Source organism: Pocillopora damicornis, chromosome 2 (genome assembly GCF_964200805.1).
Source record: "Pocillopora damicornis chromosome 2, jaPocDami1.2, whole genome shotgun sequence".
Taxonomy (NCBI): domain Eukaryota; kingdom Metazoa; phylum Cnidaria; class Anthozoa; order Scleractinia; family Pocilloporidae; genus Pocillopora; species Pocillopora damicornis.
The window spans coordinates 1,430,970-1,457,441 of record NC_142671.1 but is presented as its reverse complement, the minus strand read 5'-3'; the positions used below and the strand labels follow the sequence as shown (position 1 = coordinate 1,457,441).

Here is a 26,472-nt window from a genome sequence, read left to right as displayed (position 1 = left end):
ATCCCTTGTGTTGATTCTATTTTCTTTTGGGTGAGGTAGCTCTTACTATTAAGTAAGTACTGGAGGTGATGCTTCGGCCACAAATTTGACTTTATTGGAGCTGATGCTAACTAAAAAAAACATCATAATAACAATAAAAAGGAGAAAATAACCCAAAGAGAACATTGTAGGTAGTCCTGTCCGGGTTCGTTTCAAGTGTTTACTTCTAGCATTCTATGCGATTATTTAATGTGGGCTGCAAAGAAAACCGGGATTATGTCAAAAGCCCAAAGAAACCTCTTTACCCGGTTCATAAGGATCACATGTCGTGCAAACCGTTGTTCTTTGGATACTGCAGCAGCCCTTCCTCCAACTTGTCTTCAAGCGACGGGGCTTCTTCAGCTTCCTGAGCAATTAAGACTGTTGCGCATTTGCCATTGCTCATGTGGACCTTTGCCACTTTCCTTCGTCCCAACGGCTGCCGTTTCCAAAATAAAAAAAAAATGGAAAAATTACTGATGAGGAACTCGAGATGTACCTATGTATTGTTTGTTTATTTTCTTCATGTCTATCTTCCTCGAAACCTACTTCTGGCCTCTGGCCTAGCGTGACTGATATCATAATCATTTGTATTTTAACAGTTAAGCCACTGTTGGCAAATTAACCCAATTTTAACGCCCAAGAACACTTTCCAGTAGTTTTCAAAGTTCAAAGAAGCGAATGAGTAATGGAAAAGAGATAATTTTCTGAATTTGAGGTAATCGTTTCAAGGGGAAATGTATTCTGGCTACCGTAATGCTTTCAAGTCCATTCAAAAGAACTGCAAAGACCTCAAAGAAACTCAAAGATACTTCGACGATTTCAAAAGCCTCCGTTTGCACTTATCCACTCAAAAAAGGAAAAAAGAAGCATTACCTTTGTATCACGTTTACAACGTATGTACCACCAAAGCCCCAAAACACCATTGATAAGCACAGTTGCCGCAATAAAAGATACAGTCACCGGGATCGAAATCTGAAGAGTTGAGGTTTCTTGCAGTCTTGCTGTCAGATTTAATGTGAGAGAGAAAAATTAACAAAGTTTTGAAACTAAATAGCCAACAACCTCTATCGTAGTGATTTAAATTTTGTCAGGGCCGTGTGGAGTTCAATTCGGTCTGCGACCAATTAATTACATCCACTGCAATTTCCGAGAAAACCAAAATGTATTCAAATCACTGAAACAAGAGCTGGTAATTCCAGTCTTCTAACACGTAACCATTACCGTTTTTTACAAATACTAACTGAAAAGCTCTTAAAACAGCTTCCTATATTTTGGGAAATACCCAGCTTGAAACTTGGGTGATGGATTATTCGATTGCGAGTATCTAATTTCAACCAACTGTCCTCTGACAATACAACGAAATCGTGAAAATTAAGGTAGTCCATCTACCAATCATAATCGCGGCCTGTATTCTTACAGCTGACTCAATCGCACTGAACCGTAGTAAAAGAATTTGAATGCAAATTTATGCGTTTCAATTATAAGACCTGCATTTCAATTTTGGTGACTTCGATAAATATTTTTTGAGGGGAGACTATGAATTTTTCCTTTGATTGCGATAACTTGCCTTCTTTTATATGTAAAGTAGCCACATTTGACTTCTTCTCTCCTGCGCTGTTCTTTGCAAAGCATTGATATGTGCCTGCATCCTCCTCCGTCGCCTCTTTTATCAGCAGCACGCTGTGGAATTTTGTGTCATTTAAAAATGAAACGATTTCCAACCTTGGATTGGTTTTCGTAACATTTGGATCATTGTTCTTGATCCATATTATGTTTGGCCTGGGAAGACCAGTGGCGGTGCAGCTGAAAAAATGGTTGGAACCAATCGAATAGGTTTGGCTTTTTGGATCTTCAACTATCTCCGGCATTTCTGTAATTATAAAAGAAAAATGTACAAACATTATTGCAAAGGTAAGAAGAAATGAATATTATGTTGATAGGTGATTTGCGAAGGTAATTAAAGGAAGAGGGTTAAATGTCATACTGCTCCTTTTGAATTTACTCAAGTTTTGTTACAGCAACCTGAGAAGTAATCATAATTCTTGTTTCTAAGAGAATTCAGAAGCAATAAGCGCTTAAGAATGAGCCAAATTTAGTTGCTTTATTTGAGAAATAATGCCCTTCTCATAGAGATTAATTTTTTGAATAGTTCTTTTTTGTTTTCTTTTTTCTTTTTTTCTGAGTATCTACACACATAACTGAAATTAGGCCTAAAACAAGTCTCAACATTCATGAAGTATATCAATCTGACCAAAGTTCCTTTGAATTAAGAAAACCACTCCTGATTCTTTTCCACCAGCGCTGTTTTTGGCAATGCACTGATATTTTCCATAATCGTCCTTCTGTACTCCTGTTATTAAGAGCCGGCTTCGAATGTTGTTGTCGTCCTGAATGACACTTGCTCTGGGGTTGGACTGTATAGGATATGAAGTATTGTCCTTTATCCAATGGATGCTTGGCCTCGGAAAACCCTTAGCAGTGCAGTTGAAAATAGCATTGGAACCAATCGAGACACTTTGGTTCTTTGGACCCTCAACAATCTCAGGTATTTGGGCACCTGCAAATTAATCGAAATATTTAGTTGGACACAAGTGGTGCTATGAGGTAAAGATAAGGATGAAATAGTCTAAGTTTTCAATTTAAAAATTAAAAGGAAAAAAAAACCCCGATGCATATGCACGTCTCACCTGGACCTTTCGAGGTTAAGAAAGCTGGCAATGACAAATTTTGACCACCATTGTTTTTTGCCTCACATTGATATTCGCCAAAATCTTCTTTCTTCACTCCTGTGATAAACAACTGGCTTTGCATGGTTTTGCCGTCCAGTGGATTGTTATTGAATGTCACCCTTGGGTTGGATTGTAAAGCAAATGAATCATTGTTTTTGATCCATGAGATGCTTGGCGCAGGAAGACCTGTGGCAGTGCAGCTGAAAGTTACATTGGCCCCTACATCGGCGCTTTGGTTCCGGGGAACTCCTAGTAACTCTGGCCCATGGCCTGTAGGGAAAAGGTACATTGCAGTAAATATCTCCTGTTATTACTGGTATGAAGCTAATTAAATTGTATTAAGAAAATGTCGGTGGAAGAAGAAGACATTTTCATTATCACACTTTTGTGTCACACAAGAAGATGAATTACATTCAGAAGGTATTCAGAAGGAACTATTTCAAGTCATCCCTCCCTTGACAGAGTGTTAGCCCCTTATTTTTCATTGTTATAGTTATCATTCGTTTATTTTGTTTCACAAAATAATTCTTCACTCATCTTGCGAAGAATATGTATGGTTTTTTTTTTTGCTACTGAATCTCATCGTTTTTCTAAGAATCAGTTCCTTATACAATCGAACCTGTACTCAGCGGCACCGTATTCAGCGATCACCCTGTATTGAGCAGTCGATTGCATTAGTGTTTGTCAGTTGTCTAAGTCCCGAATTCGTCTCCCCTTAATCACTGTAATTTGCACCTGTATTAAGCGGTTGCCTCAACTTAGCGGTCGCAGTCGACCTTTAGTAAGTCCCAACGGCCTCTCGGTATTGCCCTCCACCTGTTTTGAACGGCCACTTATAGCCCAAAACCACTCGAATAAAAAAAAAAATAAGAACAATCCTTCAGACATCTTTTTATGCATCCTTCTCTCCCAATCGTTGCAGTAAAAAGTATTTTTTGGCGAGATTATGTGCATAAAGTGGTCAGTTATAAAAGTGGCGTTAGTGATGATGTGTATGTGCTGTTTTGGTTTATGTTTGTTTGTTTTGTTTTTTTATAATACCTCTTATCTGTGGAACCTGTATTAAGAGGTCAACTATTCCCAGTGAGTGGCCGTTTAATACAGGTTCGACCGTACCAAGTAACATAATATGCATTAGGACAGGTCAATCGCATAGCATCTCGGCATCCATCCACGCATTAAACAACATATGATATCTATTTAAATTTATTTAAAACTGGATCATTGGATAATCGTCTTATGAGAAACGAGCAGAAAGACTTGGAAAAATGAGTTGGATGATAAATAACCTATAATACGTTTTGGTATGTAGTATCGCTGAGCATTTTTCTCGTAGTTTGTATTTTGACTCACCTTACAGGCTCGTCAAAATACGTTACAACTAGTAAAAATACTCAGCGATACTACACACCAAAACATATAATAGAATATAAATATTCTGGGGCGTTTTCAATAAAGCAATTATTCCCCTCGCGCTTGTTGGATATGAGATGATTATAACCAACTCAGTCCAACGGGCCTCGTTGGCCATCTATCATCTCATATCCAACGCGCGCTCATAGAATTGTTTATTAGGGGTATGATAAGCCTGGTTTGCTTACCTTGAATCACTATTTCAAATGATTTCCTTGTGCAGTGTTTTATGTAACCATTGCCAGATTGGCAGGTGTAGCGGCCAAATTTTTCAGCTGTCAGATTTTTAAGCACTAATGGGCAGCTTAATTTACGTTTGTATTCACGCATGTTTGAAGGCTGCTGGCACTTAGCTCCAACTTTGTTATCCTGTGGATCATACCACTCAATATAATTGACCCATCTGTCCAGATATCCTGCATCTATCGTTCTGGGCTCCGCTGTACAAGTCAGGGTAATGGAGGCACCAATGGGTAATCTGCTGTTTTCTGGACTAGCAGAGATGTCGACAACGGGTCTGACTGTGCAAGAGAGAATACTCGTAGATTAAAAACAAAAAAAGAAAATTCCATCTATAGCTTATCTAACGATGGGAAAAAGATTAAAAAAAAGAATAAAGTTTAAAAAAGATAGAAATGCTTTTCATATCAGGATGTTTCACTACTTACTGTTTAAGTTGGGATTACACGTTTCGCTCCTGACAAATGGAAGACTCCATAAAACGCCCGTAAGGGTCAAAAGTAATAGGCACTTTGCCACTTTTCTAAACCAAGAGTCGCGCATCATCATGAAATGTTAAAAACTCTGTGTTCTGATGTTTCCTGCAGCCTGCAAATGGGATGACCCATCGAAAAAAAAAAAAAGATGAAAATCGGAGTGGAAAAAGATTTATTTGAGTGGGTAGGAGCTGACACTCTAGGCAAATTCTTCTCTACATTTATTTTAAGGTGTTTCGAAAGGAATTTGAAAAACTACTTAGAAAAACAACTTTTCAATTATTCTGTTTTTACTCTGTTACACAGAGATATCTATCATTAGCCTGCAGAGCAGGCGTAATTTTGGCGGGCGAGTGCTCTGTATTATCTTGGTGAAAATCATAGCAGCCATCCGGTTATGATTTTTAAAGCAGTGTTGTCCTGGAAAGAGAAACAAATTTGTACCAAGGGTGTGAGCGACGGTCAAAAGGAAGGAGAGGGGTAGGGGTAGGCTGGGGCAATGAACGCACCCTCCCCCTGCCGTTCACTCCAACTCTAAATGAAATATGGTCCGTCGAATAAACGATTGTGGGTTTCTTAACGTTAACTCGCACTAATAAGACGTCTGCATTGCAGGCTGATCTATCAGTAGCATCCAAACTCTCAAGCAAGCAGAAAGCGAAGGAGTGAAACGAAATCTTTTTGGAAAGATGTTACCCCTAAGAACCAAGTGTTATTAACACCTTGAGTAAGCTGTTTTGATTTGTTATGGCTTAATATTTCTCAAGGTTTCATGCTTGTCAAAATTCCAAAGTTTTTTAGGTATAGACCTTAACTAGGAGGGTCCTGATTTTGGAAATTTGGACAATGTTGTCAATTTTCGTGGCGAAATTATTCTATCTGATAACGTGAACAAGATGAAGTGAGATGTGAACTCCTACGGAGGGAGCATGCAGTAGGATGAAACCTCTAGATACTTAGGAGCGTATTTCTGAGAATATCGAGAATCGAGAGATTTTAAGCTGTTTTTATTCTTTTGCGAGAATCGATGAACCTCACAAAAAATCTTTTTTTTTTAATTTTGCCATAACATTTCCTTAGATGAATGTAAATACGGGAAAAAATTTAAAGGTCACATTGTTGTATTTCACGGGAGAAATTTTCAAAATTTTGAAAATTTGGTTTTTACCTAATTACATATGCACATTTTTGTTTTTCTTTCCGCGATCACTGAAAGCGTAAAAACTATTCAAAGAAAACAAGACTTTGCCCGAGTAAAATGCTGTCCTTTTACTTAAAAGGGATGTTGTAATCGTTCGAAAATTTTCTCTCTTTCTTTCTTCAAATTCCGTCAGCTCCTAATCTGTTCGCAAGACCGGCCAGCATAGTTTGCCAAAGGATTTTAGAATCCCCGAGTTTTGCAACAAAGCACAATTTTTGCCTCTCTAGTACACTGATTTCAATTCAATTACAAGCTTGTCGTAGCTTTTACGACAAATTTTCGACAACTTGATCACAGTTTTCTTGATTTGTTCGATTTTGTCAAGTTTTTACTCAGGACAAATTTTGTCGGCGGTGTGTTAGAAGATTTGTCAGCTTCAGCCAAACTTTGTCAAGTCGCGACAAACTATTTGCACTTGTAAAATGGCGATGATGAAAATTTTTCTAAATAAACAACTTTTCGCTGGAACAGAAAGGCCCTAACCCACTACTTCTTTTACAAAATTATGTCTCTCGCTCTTTATCTTCTATAACTTTCACTGGTACCTCTTTTTTTTTTTACATTGTTGTTGTCGTTGTTTTCTCAAAAAATTGATTTGCACGAAATTATACCTTACTAGATAGCGGCTGGATCTGTAACTTCCCTTGTTTACGCGGCCATTAACCTTATACTAAATTAGTTTACAGTTAAATGAACTGTAAATGCAATAAAGCGATGGTGATGCATTTTTTACCGCTCGAAATAATAGCCCACATCAGTTTTATAAATTCATTTTGGTTGGGTAACACCCTTTATACAGACTTCCTCTCTCTCTGTATATTCCGATTTTGAAATATGTAATAGGGCGCTTTCGGCTATTTTCGAAAACTCGATAAACTCGATAAACTCTTTATTAATATTTTGAAAAAAAAGGCCTCTGGCAATCGGATTTGTTTTTTGATCGTCTATCTGCAAAGACAATATGCACTGTTTGTGTTTCCTTTCTGACGAATATACGAAAGTGTATGGGGGATATGCAAACGCCATCCGAGGCACAAACAAAAAGTTAAACTCGTAAGAAGTCAAGAGTTTAAAAAAGAGCAAACTGAAGTCATACCTTGGTGACAGCTACAAAAAGATGACAAAGCAGCCAAAAAAATTCCTAGTGGAAGCTATCGCAGGCGGGCAGACTGGTTATCTTACTAAAGGTAACTACACGTTTGTTACGAATCGTTTTTAAATCTCACAGCTACGTGATCAATTTTATCTGGGCGTTTTTTTAAATTTCTTTTTTTTTAATCTTTTAATATTCTTATCTAAGTGGTAGTTTATATTGGAGCGGGCGTAAAAGAGTTTTAAATTTAAGACTTCCTCCGTTTGAAAACTCTGGAGTAAAGACCTTTTTCTTCTCCTTAGGGACACCGATTACTTTTTAGCCAACGCACAAGGTTTATAAAAGGTGTTAAGGGATATCAATATTATCAATGCTGGGGCATGAACATGGTCAAAGTCATTTTCTGCATGTTTAATTGAACCAGGCACTCAAGGCCAAGACTCAAATAGTTAAATTTTGCAATTTTAATTAAAATACACGTGACTCATGTTGTGAAATTCTAACCACTTCCTGCTTTTAAGTCTTGGCTAAATATTTGGATGAGATTTTCAAAACTAAAGGAGAACCGGTTTTGAAAAATTATTTTTAGCATAATTTTAGGTTTCAATATATGAAACGTCTTATTGCATGAAGAGGAAATAGATCACTGTTGAATTCATAATAATCATGTAACTTTTTTTTTTTTTTTTTTGCATTTTAAGACGGATATGGTTCTACTTGGCTGATCAAATTTTGCAAAATATAATTCAAAGTGCTTTTTAGAGTGAATTTCTTCAACTATGGTTAGCAGAAAGGTTTGGAAGACATTTGTAAGTCTCCGACGTAACATAAAATTAAATAAAGAATTATATTAGACCGTTCACTACTTTAAGAGCATGCTGAAAATTGATGGGTGTATTTATGACGATGAGATCATAATTTCTCGTAAGAGAACGGCAGCAACATTTTATTGGTAATAACTTCCTTCGTGTTCCTATTTAATTGAAAAAAAAAATGATTTAGCGGAGTCAGATTGCCTGAATTAACCTTTATTCGATTGAGTGACCTTTACGATCGTCAGGGATTATTTTCAACCCTCCTTTTTCCTTATCCGCTCTACTTCGGTGTTATTCTCTAGACAGATTCTATTCTTTTCGAATCAAAATTTTTCTTCCATCATTTAATTTTTTTTCCAAATCAGTTTCAGGAGTAGATCGCCCAAAGTTTATTCAAATCAAGTGATTTGTTATGGACTGTCGCCATTTAAACGCTGCCACGTTCAACTTTTAATGTTGGTTAATGCGAAGAAGTTCAAATTTTTGTTCATCTTTTTCGTGTGTATCTTTAATTTCCGGTGATATAAAGCATGGCAAAATATCTCGGCGCTTCCATCTGTAACAATCGATGGAACCAGGAGATTCGTATTCAGAATCTACTCCATTAAATGAGCTAACATTAATAAGATAAAATTTTAGTAGAACGAAATTTTGCCTTAAAGCTTAATAAGATTTATTAAGCAGCCAAATTTCTGGAGTAAGCGGCCACTGGAGTAATCGCTAATTCTTTTCGAGCGCCTTTAATCTCAAAACGTCAATCAGAAAAGTTGAAAACCTCTTGTTTGATAAATAATGATTTCTAATCTATAGTGCGTGCGTTAATTTGACCGGAGGTAGAACCTTGGGTAGGTATAATTTTGCCATCCCCTCTTCTATCCGCAAAGTTTACCTCACCATGATTAATAACAAACAGCAAACTAATGAAATCTTACTTTGTGATGACGTGCTCAAAGAGTACAGGAGCAGAACGGTTGCTGAATGCTGGCGGATTGGCGTGCGAGCGTTCTCGCTAATTTAAAGTGACTTCCCTTCACAAATGGCACTTTTATAACACACCGCTACGTGATTTAAGACTTCCTTCTTGCCCCCGAATTTCTCAAAGCATAAATCGTCCTTGGCACGCAAGTGTTGCGTATTTTGATTTGTATTCAATGAATTCGTTGGAAAATAAATAATTTCGGAACGTAGGACGCCGCAGAATTTTATTAATTAAGATAATTACCCTGTCATGAAGTTTAATCTCATGTTCTTACGGATACATTGATGTAATAAAATTCAATTACGTAAACGTGCGTCTTTCCTCTCTAATTTTGCCGTAGGCTTGCTATGCCCCTGACGACACTCTTTTGTTTTACCTGTGTCCGACAAACGCACGCACGGTAACTATGAATCTATTTTCACGATTATTCGAAATGTGCCTTGAGAAAAATATTTTTCCGTTTTTGCTTGCAAAGTTCTAGTTCAGTTTGGCCGCGATTTTTGTAATTTTCAAGATGGTTTTCCGTTCCTTCCCGGCTGTTAAAAGCTCAAAATGAAAATTGAATACGGTAAACGATACTCGATTTGAAAAGAGGGACAGACATTCATGCCTTAAAAGTAAAAATTATTATCTCGATCTTATCATACTTCAATTCATAAAATCGATACGAGTCAGACTGGCACTAGAAACTTCGAATGAGGCTTCGCCACTTTCGGGCTATTCTTTGGAACGGTAAATGTCATTTTTGAAAATCGGTTTGTCCTTAAAGTATTGCTCAACAGGAGGTTCTGGTTAAACCCAGTAAACTTCAAAATTTTGGCCGTAAATTTTACTAAACAACAATTAAAGCGGATGATAGTGACTCGCTTGCGTGGGTTTGCTTCACACAAACAATTATGACGTTTCTCACTTATAGATAGAAAAAATTTAGTTTTTCTTTGAATAAAGCCCTTATCTCGAAATATTTCAGTCTTTGTAATTTTATGCCTTGCTTTTTGATAGAGTTTCTGATTACCATGTTTTTATCTGGTAAAACCGAATATATTCATATTGACTTAGGTCTGATCCTCAAGGATATTTTTTCTGTTCCTTCATAGATTAGTTGCTATGCAAATATTTTGACAAATATTTCTCAAAAATCTGAGTTATGAAAAATCATCATCCAAACAGCTGTGTTTAAGACGTTATGAAACAATAGCTGAGCACTCATCGAAATACATTTACTAGGAAAGTTTAAGAAGTTATACAGAAGCTCATGGCTGAGTCTCGAGCAACTCTTTCGCATCTTTCGTGCTCTCCAATCTATCTGCGTGCTTTATAAATCGATGGTCAAAAAGCGAAAAACAATGATCAAATCTTGTTATCATTTTTTTTTTAAATTACCGTTGTGAAATTATACGTAATGAGGTAACTACGCAATTAAGAAGCAACTATCCCTAACATAATTCCGCTTATTATTCCAAATAAAAGGGGTAAATTTCTAAAGAAACTGTGGTGCTGAGACGGTGGGAGAGTATAAAAAGATAATTTGGTTTTAATAATTGAGTTTTTCATGTAAATTGGCCCCCATGGTGTCTGAGCTGCTGGTGATGTTTGTCATGACAACATACTTACTTCAGCTCGTAACGCACTCGACAGCTATAAAGGGGAAAAACGAAGATTTATGTCTGCGTGCTAATCACTTACTGGGTGTTTGTCTGTCTTCTAAATTTAGGAAATCTGAGAATCAACAAATTTTAAAGTAGCCTTTTTTTTGTACGCCCTGTTTAACGCTTCAGGAAGGAAGAAGGTTCATTTTAATATTTAGGATATCCTGACAATGTACGTCCGGCCGTTTCACGCATTAAGAACGTGGAAGGTTCATGTTGTCATTTTCTCTTTTCATGCTACTCATTTTCATATCATTGCTCACGCCCCTCGACTTCCGGTATGTTAACGCACGATTCGTCTTTTGTTATACCATGCTATTCATTTTCACACATTGCTTACCACCCTCCGCTTACCACACTTCCGGTGTGTTAACAGTGTGTCGATTCGTCAACGACCGAATTGTAACGGTTTGAGCGTATTGGACATGTATGACCGATCACAGCATGCACTGAAACCTGAACAGCAAAACGAAACAACCGAAACCACCAAAACGAAACAACCGAAACCACCAAAACGAAACACGCGAAACCACCAAAACGACCAAAGCGAGACGATCGTAATGAAACGAACTTAACGACCAAAACGAAACGACCGAATGAGCATCATTGAAGTCGATAGACTTTTCAGTTGGATTTCTCTGTTTTCTTAATGTAGGTGATACAATAATATTCAAGAGAATTCTTTTTTCACGTACATAAGTATGCATAGTTTACAAAATAAAAAGGGTGTCATTCTGAAGCTACAGAGGTTGTGATTGATTTGGATATACTCAATTTGAGTTGAGTTTTATAAAATAAACGAGTGCCACAACGGGCATTTATGATAAGCACCCGTCGCACTCATTGACATTATTCACTTATGTTCTATATAAAGCAAAGGTCAACTAAAAATAAATCACAAAAAGAGAACTGATTCGACGTACTTAAAAACGTAACAGGATACAATGAATTTACTTACCAATATTTGCGGCTTAAGTTCTCAGGATAATATCCAAATATGTACTCAACTAATTGTTACTGATCAAGTTTTATATACTATCATGACGTCACGATAACAAAGTTCGAGGGTGGAAGAAAGTTCCAGTCTATACTACATTGAACGACGAGGTTCTCCGGAAATATGCACCCACATGAAACCTACTTTAAGAAAGGGGATGGTACAATAATTCCAATTCATAACAAGTTGTGAAGACAATCAATGACAATCATTTCACTCCACTCACAGCGCGGGCGTATTCATAGATCACTTGCTTGTTATTATTATTCTTATTTTTATTTCTGTCGCATGGAAATGCAAATTAATGCACCATACAAAGTTCTGTGATGGTAAACCACAAAAAAAGAAGAAAATTGTGTTGAGATTAGACCTCATGATCGTTAAAGACTGAACGGTCTGTCAACCTAATTCTTTTCATAGATTTTAAATAATATTTTTAGGTTTTTTCTCAAAGAAGGTGACGCAGAATCATCGAAGGAAAATTAGCATTAAAGTGATTTCACATGATTCACTCCTCTCTATTCTTTCAATATCGAATTTATTACTAAATCAATGTATCTTAATCAATTGATGTTATTACCCTATCAAATGTCAGGACTAGTTATCATTCTGTGTAACTCTGGTGAATCTCGTCGGCTCTCACACTTTGATTCTCACAGAATACTTCTCACAGACTTTTCATGTACTGCTAAACACTAACTTCAACTACGGAATTCTGTCTCTACACTTCTGCACACTGTCTACATTCTGCTAGTTTCGATTTCTCTCTTGTGAGTAAGCTTTAAAGGACATGCTTATATATTCACTTTTGGTGTCATCGGTTGAAAGAGCGTGCTCTGTCAGAGAACAAACCACGAAGCTGAGCTAAAGCTGTCACGCCATCTGCAAATTTGTTCTACGTCCGACCATTTACCAGACTTCTCTCTGCCTTTCTTTCGTAAATTGAAAGAGAAATTTCGGAAAAAGCGAGCCGGCGAGCAGGAACCGAAGAACCAAGCAAAGATTTATCAACATGCAAGACGCCGTAATTGACGTTATTATAACGTGAGCACTGAAAATCAATCCTCAAAGAAAACGAGATGGACTGTCCAAGTTTTAAAGGTTTTCACGCTCAGTTGGATTGCAAGCTTTCTTACGGCGATAAAAATCAAACACAACTAACATTCGCACAGTATGTATGGTTTCGTGTTCAAAAACCAAACACAACAAAACAGGAATGATGAAAATTATAACCAAAATGGCATGACCGTTAAAATTAATACAAATCATGAAGGTGTTAGAGCGACTGCGATCATGCTAAGGTCCATCGCGGCTAGCTCATCATGGCGAACTCCGGTCATCGCAGAGAATGAAGCCTCAGAAGTTATATCGGACGCCCTTCCAGTGAGCAACTAAGAGCTTTCTCTGATATCCTTTCCCATACGTTGAGTCGAAGGCCACATCAGTCACAGCAGCCGAATTTTAAGGCCTTGTCATCCAGAGCAATCTTCATTTTCCTGTGTATTCGGCTGCCGTTCCTTCATAAAACGCAAGCCTTGAGCAGTTTGTTTTCTAATTGTCATGTAAAAAACTTGCGTGTTTTTATGAGCCACAATTTAGCCGGAGTTCACAAAAACAGGAAACATTTGGAAATTCAAACTAATGCACTCTACATGGTTCTGTGAGGGTAAACCACAAAAAAAGAAGAAAATTGTGTATTTGTTGTATTGTTTATTTTTAGACCTCGTGATTGTTAAAAACTGAACGATTTACGTTTATTCATGGATGCTGTCTGTCAGCTTAATTCTTTTTATAGATTTTAAATGATATTTTTAACATTTTTGACAGCTGTCAAAAATGTTAAAAATATCAGACTTAAAAAGACTTAAAAGAATAAAGAATAAAAGAATAAAGACTTAAAAGTCTTGTTCAACCAATCAGATTATTTGAGCCATTTTAACAAGTTTTCTGATTAGCTCATTGTAGCGTGCTTTAAGAGAGTCGGTATAGAGCATGCTGACGACAATGTTTTTCGCTTTGGAACTAGGGTTTGTTTGAAAGTAATGCGTTGGGAGTTTAACGGATTTTTTTAGTATAAAACAAAAAGAGAAGCCTTGAGTGTGCTCTGTTCTGCTGTAAAGCACTTGGGAAGTGGTTAGAGCACTCAAAAAGTGGACAGAAACATGAGACGTAGTCGAATGTTCCTCCCCACACTTTTTTCGTTCTCTAGCCGTCTTCTGAGTGCTTTACAACAGAATAGAGTATAGTCAAGGCTTCTCTATTTGTTAGATATAGGTGGGCATGATAGCTGGCTGACCTTGGGAGATTAAACATTTGTCGATAGAACACTGGGCCTAAAGCAAGGTCATTAGACATACGTACTAAGCTCATCTACTTAGGAGTTAGGCGAGGTAGTCACAATTCGGAAGTTCATTATGACAGCTTCAAACCTAAATAACTTCGGAATTCGAATTGCCACAGTAACTGCATTCAAAATATAAATGGAAGATTAAAACTTACTGAACTGACTAACTAACTAACTGAAGTAACTAAATGTTTCACAACATTATTATCAACATTATCTGTCATTTCAAATTTTTCTGAGAAATAACTTCGAGTCATGATAGCAAACATCATGTGCAAAATAGCTAGTTATAGAATGATAAATAAAGGGATAAGTTTCTAAAGAAACTGTGGTGCTGCGATGGTGGGGGTTTATAACAAGATAATTTAGTTTTATCAACTAACCTGATAATGTAAATTGGCCACCGTAAAGAGCTAGTTCAGGAACTACTGAACGTAAGTATGGAGAATCTGTCGACAGTTGCAACATTTAATAATTCTTGTTATTTTTCCTAAAGGACCTCAGTATTTAGAGAGTTTATCAACTATTCTACATTATTTTGGGTCACCCGAAATTTTCAATACTATCAATCTCATGTTAAGAATAGTGCCTGAAGTTAGCTTTTAAGTAAGGCTTTAGATAAAAACTGAAAAAAGAGTTGGCCTCCGAGTCTCATTTTACCGTGCACGAAACCCTCTAACAATCATCTAAAGAGACATATTAGTTGTGTAGACGTGACAGCCCTATCTTGTGTTAGAATTAATCAAATATCCATACCACATAGGAGAGAAACTTACAGCACGGCTTCCGATAAGTATCTTCTTCAAAGACCCGATCAGAATTTCCAGAGTACGCGACAACACTCCCCACAAATTCCCTTGGCGATATGCCTCGGGTCTCACAATAGCAAGGATGAAGGCCAACTTGTTTAGACCAGCGGGGATTTACAGTGCCGCTTTAAAAGATAAATTTTTGTTCTAGAATTTTGCGGATTCCCACATATACACGCTTAATACCGATGAGTCGATAGCCTTTTGAACCTAATGCATTGTCTATATTTGGCCGCCGGAAATTCACTCTTATCAGTAAGTTAGAAGATCAACATTTGCGTTCTTCGTAAGATACCGTCGTGTGCAATTTGTAGGATGAAAATATTTTGGTCGTAAGGTATCTTGCTTTGTTTCAACATACTATTCATAGGTTGATCGCTACGAAGGCATCGCGCTGAATGCCTATCGTTCTCGGAACATTTACTTCCAGATTATAGATCTCGAACATTTTAGACGAAACGTAATTTAGAGAGCTTTGGTTGGTCACAGTTGACGTTAACCCAAGGCTTATTTCAGCCCATAAACTTATCAAGGCACAGCTAAGAAAGAAAGGCTTAGAATATTATTGTTCATGCTATCGAGAAGTTTTACTCTTTAAAGTCGTCGGCCTTACGCTACGTCCCGGCTGACTTTTCGCAAGCGTAGAATATCGAGCTTCTTCTTGTTGTTTATCACATAAACTACAGTGTTATACAAGGATTTCTAGCCCTGATAACAGCCGTAACAATCCACATTTAGTATAGCCAATCAGCTGTTGCGCCTCTCGGTCAAGTTGACGGATGAAGGCAAGGCCTTCACCATTCTCAATCCATCAGAGTTGTTTGTCGAAATTTTCTCGGATTATGGGCGCTAAAACACTGAAAAATCCCTACCGCTTATATACAGCGACGTTAAAACTTTCATAGGAAAGCAAGAAAATCAAAATACGAAAGCAAAAACGAAAAGTTACGTATCTAATGACTTTGGTAATGGCATTTCTCGCGAAAAACGAACGAAAATCGTCAACCGGAAAATTTGCCACAGGCCGCTTTTGGCTGCGTACCTGAAAGATTTCTTCTGTCGGTAAGGACAAAGTCAATAACCGAGAATTTTTTACATTGAATATCGCGCCAATTGTTTGTTTTTGTAGTGATTCGACGAATTTTTTCTTCTAGAAAATTAGCGCCAACGCACTTTAAAATATTTATTTAGGGATTGTCGATCCTTTTATTTTCATTCTTTTATAAAGTCGGCTTTTCTTGTCAGTGACAGGTTATTTGTGTTTATACGTCAAACAAAATAATGCATGGTTGCTTGTACATATAGAATTTCTCTTCTCGTGTTCAGTTCGACATCACACTCGTTCACCGCGCTCATTCGTGAGCTATCGTGTCAGACACTCGAAGAGAAATTCCATTCCAACGCGCCATTTATTATTCTCCATTTATTTCACGCGCATGAGATGTACTCACTCTATATCTTACCACATGAAAACATTTGCGCTCTTCCTATCGTATGAAAATCCTACCAATTGTATTTTTCATCTTACTTTAAGGAAAAAATACATACAATCGCAATGCCATCGTGATAACAGCACTGCAACGAGATAAATTGTGAAACACAAATATTATTGAATTAGATGGATCGCGAATCCAAGTGTTGCGCGATGCACACGAAATAAATGTGTACAACACTGACCATGATGTTAGTTATTTGCTAGTAACGAAATGCGTCATTTAGCAATGCTACCCTTAAACCAAAGTTTTTGAAATCCCTTTTTGAGGTAAACTTAATTCAGGTGACTATAAACTCCATCATTTTCTCTTTGATCGGCTCGACGACGATATCCTCTGTCTTTGCATCTTTAAAGAAAGGAGCAACTTGCAGCGATACTATCCGATGACTTCTCAGTGAAAAATCATTGTGCCTCGTGATACTGCTGATTCTTTCGATGCTGCCTTCAAACGTTAGCTATCGGTTTACTTAGAGGATTAGTCTTCAGCAATGAAACTCTAATGCACTGATCAAGGCGAACCTTCGCCGCACTTAGTGCGAAGGAATAATATGTTATGGCAACAGAAATGAATATAGCTACCCATTCTTAACATCGATCTCGACCCAGAAAACAAAAGGCAAACGCAACGAACTAAACATTCAGTAACAGGAGTTTTTTTTGTGCTAATCTTGACCCGAACACTGCAGGCGAGAAACCGCCTTCGTCAGTCTTCATCGAAATCATCGTTTGATACACTCAGTTCTCCTTCGACGGGCTGAAGCGTTACTCGCAATTTCCATTTCTTCTTTACTACTTAAGTGCGATGTATCAAAACTCTCGGTAGAGCTTGCTGAAGATTGATTGGAAATTTTTCAATGAACATAAGCTAAATTAATACGCGAAAAAAAGATTTCGTATCATAAGCAATTTAAGTAATGATATGTCCTAAAGGGATTGTTCAATCGAATATTTTGTCTTTAAATTATTCGACTTTCAGAATTTTCAAAACAACCCTACACGATTTTATTACCTTGGAGTCATATGAACAATTATTCCAGCATAGTGAACCTATCGCTTGGGTCTCCTAAATTCAAGAAATCCGTTCGTTTTTTGGTTCTGAACGGTCAAACTATTTTGCATTTTTTTTACTGAGAACTTGTGATAGCACACTATTTTCTAGTAACCCCGACAAATTTGCATATTGACTCCGAGCAAATTCTACGATTGGTATCTTGAATGTTTATTTCTGAGGAAACCCTTAGAAAATAGCTATCAATTTTTCTTTCTATTAAGAGGTACAGGATTGTCCAGTCCCAGCGTTCATTCTGATACCAGTATTAGAAAAGTTTAAAGAGTAACCGTGACTTTCGGAAATTGTCTCCAAATGAGCTAAGGATTTGACAATGGAAGCCAAAAATCCTGTTTAGTTTCGTTGGTGTATGGTTCATGGTGAACGAACTGTTGAGCGTACCACGCATGTCGAGCGGCATCAAAGACTCTCGTCACCTACTTTTCAGGTATCTGAAATCATAAATACTTCATAACTCACCAGTTTCCGAACTATTTACTGAGCACCTATCCTGTTCTGTGCGTCCTTCCAAAACTCCTTTTAATTGAAAATTAACCATTAAGAGCTACAAAAGAAGGCACTGACCAGGTGGATAGCAGCTGTTTGTGAATCGTGCCTTGTGGTTTTGCTTCTTTTTGCAAATTACCAAGTTGTTGTGGCTACTGCCTCCTATGGGATGCCAAGCCACATATGTCTTCGAGATGAGTGATCACCTTCAGCTGAGCAGTGGGCAGCCGCGCTAATGGCACACAAAAAGCCGTGTTTCTTCATCCACCAGTTTGTATTTCAACTAAAATACGTTACTCATTTATTTATGTGGTTTAATCTAGCAACACAGCGAGTACACTGCGTACATTATGGACGGAGAGAGAAACCGCCCGAGCGGGCGAATGACGAGGCAAAGTTTTCGACGCGTCCTATTTGAGACATGTAAGATTCAACACCAATCATACGAAACTCTGAAAAGTATCCTCAGAGGAGAATAACATCGCAGTTATGTTTGAAGATTGAAATTGTGAACAATGAGAGATTTGGCAAAATTAAACTTCAATTCATAGACTGACAAGTCGACAATTCCATTTCTAATCAAGTGTAATGATTAATTCTTAGGCCTATGCCTACGAGAAGGGTAGAAATCATGTCTTTTTTCTTTTTCAAAACAAAGTGATCAGCAGCCGAATAATTTGGTTTTGTCAACTGAGCTGATCATGAAAATTGGTCAAAGAGTTTTTTTTAACTTCTTCATAAGAGTGAATAGAGGAATTGTAGGTTGCGTGTGGTTTATATACAGAAAAAAATCAAGCTATAGTATTAGTGAAAAGCGTTTGTTGATACCGTGGAGATTAAGAGTGCTGATTTGAAAATTAATTTTTTTCTAGAATTTTATGGACTCCTCCATGAACACTCTTAGTACCGATGGATAGATAGCCTTTGGAGCTCATGGCAAGGTCTATATTTCGCTGAAATGGAAATTCACTCCTATCATTAAATTAGAAGATCAATATTTGAGTACTTTACTGTAAGCTGTCGTATACAACAACTGGATTTTTGGGATGGAAATATTTTGGTCGTTGTGTATCTCACCTCCTACGTTTTAACTCACTATCCATCGGTTAACCAAGAAGATGGCACTACGCTGAACACCTTTTGTCCTCGGGGGAATTTACTTCCAGATTGTAGATCACGATAGATCTGTAACATTTAAGGCGAAACGTAATATAGAGAGCTTTAATTGGCCAAAGTTTTAATGCGCTTTCCTCCGCAGGAAATGTTGTTTTAGTCCATTGATTTGTTAAGGCAAACCTAATAAACAAAGGCTTAGAATATTATTGCTTATGCAATAATATTCAATAATAAGCAATATAGCCTCTACGACAATGATGATTTACTATCTTTAAGGAGAGAGGTAAAGGCTTGCTAAACGCATAGTTAGCCGGCCTAAATAGCGGTTGTTTCCTGGTGTGTATGCGGTCTTCATGAGTGAGACACAAAACTCAGCGTACGGAAGGACTAACAGAAAAGCTATACTGTTACGTTACATACATGGATAAATTTCTTCAAACGATCGCATATGGAAATATCTTCATAGCTGAAGTCGAAATAAAAAAATCCTAGATAAAGGCGCTAACAATACCGTTCGTTTGAAAACGCTACATCGACGTCATTAGCTCTCTCTCGCATACAAACAGACACGTCGTCAACCAGTTTATTGAACAAACAAATAAACACCACCCAATAATCCCATTTCATGGCTGAAATATCTGTTTCAGAAGCTATATTCGTAAACAGCACCATTTACGAGGGTAAAAGATTCAGCAGGGAGTCAGTTCTCGACATGAGGACCCACTTCAAACCAACAGAGATATACCAGTACACATTCTCCACAAGGTGTCACGCACTGGGACCAAAGAAAGGCAACCGAATCCTGCACTTTGTTACAACACAATTCTATTCAGCAATTTCAAACCTCAAAGAAATCCTTAAGAGCAAGTGGCATTTAATACAGCAACGACCATTGCTAAGAAAAATATTCAAGGAACTGCTGATAATATCACAAGCAGACCACACTATCCCGGCATGAATTTCTCGATAAAGTTAGATGAAATGTTAATCGACGCGTTTATGTTATTTTTTAGCTTTCATGGGCGGTTTGAAGCGTCTTTTTACGAAATTACCTTGGCCAGAGGCCTTTACGAGATAAGAAAGGGAGACAAGTCTTGCAACTTGGCGGTCGCCGGCCGCAACCTTCTCCACTCCAAACCAGAATTAACACCAAACTACAGAAAATCTATCCTAACTAGCGACGGTTGTTGATCGATAACACGTTGCTCTATCTCTTCGCCAAATTTGAGTGTCATCCATCCAATATTTTCCGAGAAAATCGATCCTGAAATGATGATCATAGCTTTTTCAAAAAGTGCCAAATTCGGCTACCAAAGGAATGCAAAGCATTATCTACCACTAACACATAGTGTGGTCTGCTTGCGACAATATCAGACAAAAAAAGGCGGCCCAAGCTCAATGCACAGGGAGGTTAGGAGACATGAAATCACGAAAGGGTGCAACCAGCTCGGAAGTGTTTTGCGGAATGTTGAAATAACGACGCATTTTGTTATAACCAACACATTTTGAAAAAACGGTTGCGGCACTTTGTAATAACGTACGTATTTCATAATAGGTATCGCAGCACTTTGTCATAAATGCGAGCTACGTATTTTGTAATATGAGGTGTGTACTTTGGAATAACATTCTGCAGCAAATTGCAATATTTCTCGAATCTTGCAACTCAGAATTATTTTAAAGATTGGGCATTTGATGTTTCCCTCTTGCAAATATGACTTTTCAGGCATCAGTCAGGAAGCTTTAAAGAAGAAAGGGACACATTACTCAAACAGTTAACAAAATAAAATTGCTCTGTTATTCCGAAGTATCGCCGATACTTCGGCCGCGGCGATATCGCTCACGCAAGAACATATATAAAGTGATATTCGAGGATAATCGTGACCGTGCTCAATTATTACAAAGTACTTTGAAGCAAAGTTGAGATCATCATTGCGATTTGCGTCAAGATTTGCTTCATAGTTGAATATATCATTATTTTTTTTGAAATTCGCTTTTCTCGGGAATTTTTTTCGGGAAACTTGTGGTTGGAGTTCTTGAGGAATGCAGTATATCTAATTGCGTTCGACGAAGGAAGAACGCTTCCTAATCTCCTGGGCTACCTGTGATCGCGTAGGTGTCCTGTGCACGCAAACGAAAGCTGACCCGTGTTTTTTCGTTCGATCGGCCGGCCGTTCATCTTTTCAGCGCCATTTTGAATGACGTCACAATTTCGTGCTGCGACGACTGCCTCCTCAAAAACCATACGATATAACTAGCCTTTAAAACCTTTTCGTACACAGAGTATACAGAGAATACAGGTTTCACAATACGCCATAACCCTTTATTTGACAACATACCATAGGCATATTCATCTATCCCAATAACCAAAAAACAATATTTCCCCTTTGAAATGCCGAACGCACTTCCCTAATCTCCGATTACTACTAGTAGATAAATGAATAAAAAATTTTAAAAATGAAAATCCAGACGGAGATAAATTACTTGAAATTACCAAAAGACGAACAAAAATATTATTTGCATACAAGCAGTAAGTATTGGAACGCAACGCAATTAGACTGACCAAACTAATTAAATAAATAAATAACTATAGCCAAAGTGAGTTTGTGAATGACTACACCGTTCAAAATATGAGCATCCCAGACAGATAAGAAACAGAAACGGATACGTTGGTATTCAATGAAAGGCAATGATCGTTTTCAAGTGGCAAGTTGGCGGAAGGGTTATAATTAAAAAATGACGTGTCTGCTTTACATACCATAGCGGGTTATTTGAACAAAAGTGGAAAGCTTTTTCACTTGTCTTTGTCTCAATAAATGGTCTTAAAACTCTCATACAAATCACTCAACGAGGTTCTCAAAGCAAAACGTGATGTAAAAGATTACCATCCAAACCAACCTTTGAATCCAAGCCATATTGTTTAGCAGTTTTGTAATTTTTTTGCCAATTCTGGCCTCGGCCTGGCTGATTACATTTACCCCGTTTTGTGTGTTCCATCGCTACTATCTTTAATACTATAGATCTGTCTCTGTACTTCCTGCTTTTTCTAAAATTTTAAAACAACTCAATCAAGCACAAGGTACTCTCTGATTATTCCCTTCGCAAACATCAAACCACCGAAAATACTCTACCTCTTTTGTATGACAATGACGGAATTATTGTAGAGCTCTCTAATGCTCTACCTTAACCCTTTCATGCTGTCTCTAATATGGAAAGTTAATTGGATAGGTTAGTGTGTCGTGGTGCCAGCCCACCTTTACCATCGTTCGGTGAGCTTTATCTTAACTTAGTTTATCCTTATCTTGCATATTTGATTACGGTGTCATCAACGATTTATCACACAAATTAAAATCGTTTTAGTCATAATTTAGAAGAAATGTCTCTGTCGAAAATAAATCTGATTATCTAAATCTGAAAATTTAAAAAGCAACGCATAAGTAGCTAGGAGTAGCTACCACTCAAATAAAGGAGCGAAACCATTTCATCATCTTCAATGCGGATCCTTTCAGAAGAAAGTTGCATAACTACATGACCGTCAAGCGTAAGAAGAAGACAAAAATTCTTCTTCGCAGAGAACACAATAGTTATTAGAGTACAAAGCGAAAAGACATGAAAACTTACCCAGTATTTACGCTTTTGACCTTAACACCTTGAACGATAAGCTACTGAAAAGCCGCTCTAACTATAGCGGAATTTTTTTTTCGACGAGTTTAAGCAAAGTCAGACAAAATGTGGTTGAAGCGGAACTGGAACCATATCCGTTTGCTTCTAATCACGTCATCATTGTGTCTTACGATAATTTGGTTTTAAATAAAATTTGCCTTACTTTATCTGCCTTATTGCGGCAAGCAGCTGACAAAACTCTTGTTCATTTTTCCGTGCGATTTGAGATTTGATAAGTTAAGCGTACACGGACTTGCCTTGTTTACAATACAATAGGGCACATGTAAAGATATCAGGAATAATAATGGAGTTTTTAGGGAAGCAAAGCAAAGCAAGCAAAGTCAGATAAAATGCGGTTGAAGCGGAACTGGAACCATATCCGTTTGCTTCTAAAATACAATTCACGTCATCACTGTGTCTTACGATAATTTGGTTTTAAATAAAATTTGCCTTACTTTATCTGCCTTATTGCGGCAAGCAGCTGAAAAAACGTCTTGTTCATTTTCCGAGCGATTTGAGATTTGATAAAATTAAGCGTGCACGGACTTGCCTTGTTTACAATACAATAGGGAACATGTAAAGATATCAGGAATAATCATGGAGTTTTTAGGGAAAAATATATCATTTCTTAACAAAAATATAGAAAAAAACGCATATCTTTTTACTCTGTTGTTATTCATCAAAACATAAATGTCTAAAAGGGATTCCAAATACTACCGAGAAGCAGAATTTTTAAAAAAATAAGGCGTGACTTTAGATTCTAAAAGTATGTAAAAAACTTTATCGCAAATCACTCACCGCGAAACAGCACTCTATACTTTCAAACTTGAACCGCAAAACTTCAAACCGTATGCCAAGATCTAAGTGGTAATCGAGAAAAAAATGCAATCGTTACCTCACTAATTTTCCATTCAGTAAACGGAAAAAATTTTGACAGCTGTCACAACGCGAGTAAAAGCCATCACCCTACGGAAACCCTCTTGTTGTTGACGGAAAAATGAAAATTGGAAGCAAGTAACTGTGCTTATTTGTAACACACAAGTAACATTCCAATCATTACATCAAAAAAGTTGCAAATTAAATACTAAAATGGCTACAAGTGACAACAGAGTTTATCCTCAAAAAAACAAATAAAACAATGAAACGAACGCTAATAAGATCTTATGGTCAAGTGAGTAAAACATTGCATGTTGCTGAAGGTAACATGAACTACTGATGCTACATGTCAGATCATCGAAAACACGTTCAGTGAAAACATAGTGTAGAAACTGAACCAGAAACCACAAAAAAACAACTAGATACTAAGATAGGCATAAAATGAAATAAAATAAAAGGAATTTAAATACTACATTGCAGTCCTGCTCAGAGTTTGACAGGACTAATCGTTTGCCCAAACAAAACCAAGAAGCAGAAAATCCGGTTTTGTCGCTGTCACGTCCAAAATTAGCCCAAAAATATCATCTCTATTATTATTATAATAATTATTATTATTGTTATATTTTTAGATTATATTTTCAATTCAGAGTTTGCTGTGTTTTGCAGAATTTCCCACTTGCGTTGCTGAGAATTCCGCACACGCTGGTTCAGTAATCTTGGACTCTGTACTTTCTCTTGATTCAGGCTTTATTGACGACAATTCAGCATCACACGTTCCGTTCTGCGATCTATGTACTCTTTTACAATCTAATACTAGGGTTACAAAAATGTTACATTTATTAGCTGAAGAAATCCACACCCAGATACGTAATTTCGTGTGGGATTCAAGATTCACTCACGTTCTTCAACGAATTGTGGGCACTAATTTCCTGATAAACACACAGGCGGCCCAAGCTCCAGCTGTGACGATGATCATCTTGCGCAATAACAGTCATGGCGGAATTACAAGAGTTTGTACGGGAATATTTACGGCCGCCCTAAGGAATAAAATAATACGTCAAATTCTCAAAAAATTTACCTCACCTTACTTCTACAGCGTAACGCTTGTTATCTGACCGCTTACTTTGATGAAAAGGACGCATTTTAGCGAGTTGTCCATTTTGAGGTTTTCAACGTTCATAAGAAAAGCCCTTATGTACGTTGAAAACCTCGAAATGAACAACTCGCTAAAATGGGCTCTTTTCATCAAAGTAAGCGGTCAGATAACAAATGATACAATGTGGAAGTAAGGTGGGGTATTTTTTGAGAACTTGACTTATTTTTTTTATTCCTGAGGGCGGTCGTAAATATGCCCATATAAACTCTTATAATTCCGCCATGACTGTTATTGCGCAAGATGATCATCTCACAGCTGGAGCTTGGGTCGCCTGTGATAAACATGGCTTTTCTTGACCATCACGCTGCTAAGATCCTGCGCGCTTAACGCCCTGCAAATACCTAATTTCGTACATCACTGCTCGCAGAACTATGCCGCTCCCAATTACATGCCACTTCTAATTATAACGTTGACTCTGTATTTTAACTGTAACGAAATTAGAACTCACTCAATACACAATTAAATTCATAATAAATCTAGGCAATCAATTTTTGCGTGGAAACATTTACAACACGGTGGGAGCAGCGGCGTCAGTAATACCTCCCAGAAAGTTCTGTCTTTATTCAAGGAGCCAAAGCAGTAGTTAAATAAATTATTTAATATAATCTTAACGAACTCATTGAACCTTCATTAAACAAGTTTGCTGAAGAACCATGGAGAGGTACGACTTCCAGTACGATTTTCATTTAAACCCTTTGGTCACGTTCCTTTTGCTCCGGCACCAAGCATTAACTGAGTTACAGTGAAAAAGGATGTTAAATGAGTTAATCTGTGCAACAGGAGCATCTACATGCTGGCCTCACATTGATTATAGTCCCTTAAGAGACACTTATTGTGCATCAAAGAAAAAAGGCACCAGTAGAGCCATGATAATTTTAGACTACGTGTAAAGGTGATAAAATCAAATCGATAATTGACGATAATGAAAATGTGCATAAAGAAACAGATGACTTACTTGTAAGATTGCTAAAGTTCGGCCGGTTCGTAAAACTCTTGTCCTCAATTCCAGACAATGAATATTCAGCGCAGACAGATTTGTCATTAGTTACTCCCAATTTTATTCGATTTCCTGTTTCTGTCGTATTGTTCGTCAATCTGCTTTGTTCACGATTGTAGTGAAAACGCGGGCAGGCTATGATCCGAACGCGAGCGGAAATTTAAATCTATCGAGCTTTGAAAACTCCCAAAATCATTTGAATTGGACCGTTTTTTCTTTATTTTTTGCAAACAGCTTATTATGGAGTCGTAAAAGATGAAGATAATCCAGGGAAAAGGTCAATATAGCTTTTGTTTTGTTTGTCTGTCTATCCGTCTGTCTGTTTTAAATTTAAGAAGACTTAAGCAGATCAAAGATTAATGTGAAATCTATATGTTTAATTCTGTTCATTCTAAAGGTAGTAGAAGTTCACGACACGCTCGAAACAACACAATCAAATATCCCAATTCTTAAGCATGTTTAACAGCTTATTCGAGAGGATTGTGACGTCGAACAATGTCCTTTGGACGCTATCAAATTAGTGTTTCATTTTGAGCTTGGTAATGAAATAAAATACTGGTAAATAGTGCCTTTCCCTTCAGATTGTTGATGTTCTTATATATTAGATGTGCAGGAATCTCTGCAAAGGAATGCTTACTTTCTGACCTGTATTCACGGAAGTAATGAGAGGAATTGGTGTTTTGTCTCTTGCCCTGATTAAAATGACTGATTTATACTTGAGGACAATTTCCCATTACATGAAAAAGTTATCTAACGATGGCTAATGTTACTCATCTTCGTGCTGCCTTATATTGAATCTTTTCGCGTATAAAAACAGCGGAAGATTGTTCGTCCTCATCTGACCTCATATG

General features: G+C 37.3%; 1 protein-coding gene and 2 long non-coding RNA genes across 3 annotated transcripts; 1 reads left to right on the top strand and 2 right to left on the bottom strand.

The window, feature by feature from the left end:
* Positions 1–72: 72 nt before the first annotated feature.
* On the bottom strand, positions 73–11,833 carry LOC113680749 (protein sax-3). The gene is made up of 8 exons (XM_089197860.1): positions 11,575–11,833; positions 4,832–4,991; positions 4,352–4,684; positions 2,709–3,020; positions 2,273–2,578; positions 1,576–1,891; positions 895–1,024; positions 73–457 (listed from the first exon to the last, which is right to left on the bottom strand). Exons 2-8 carry the CDS (start codon positions 4,950–4,952, stop codon positions 299–301), a joined length of 1,677 nt encoding a protein of 558 aa, XP_089053986.1. The 5' UTR covers positions 4,953–4,991; positions 11,575–11,833; the 3' UTR covers positions 73–298.
* Positions 11,834–17,913: 6,080 nt separating this feature from the next.
* On the bottom strand, positions 17,914–25,720 carry LOC149049460 (uncharacterized). Its single transcript, XR_016183269.1, has 3 exons — positions 25,580–25,720; positions 23,391–23,452; positions 17,914–18,048 (listed from the first exon to the last, which is right to left on the bottom strand). It is a non-coding gene; the product is annotated as an uncharacterized LOC149049460 (long non-coding RNA).
* Positions 17,965–19,179, top strand: LOC149049461 (uncharacterized). The gene is made up of 2 exons (XR_016183267.1): positions 17,965–18,239; positions 18,689–19,179. It is a non-coding gene; the product is annotated as an uncharacterized LOC149049461 (long non-coding RNA).
* Positions 25,721–26,472: the final 752 nt, after the last annotated feature.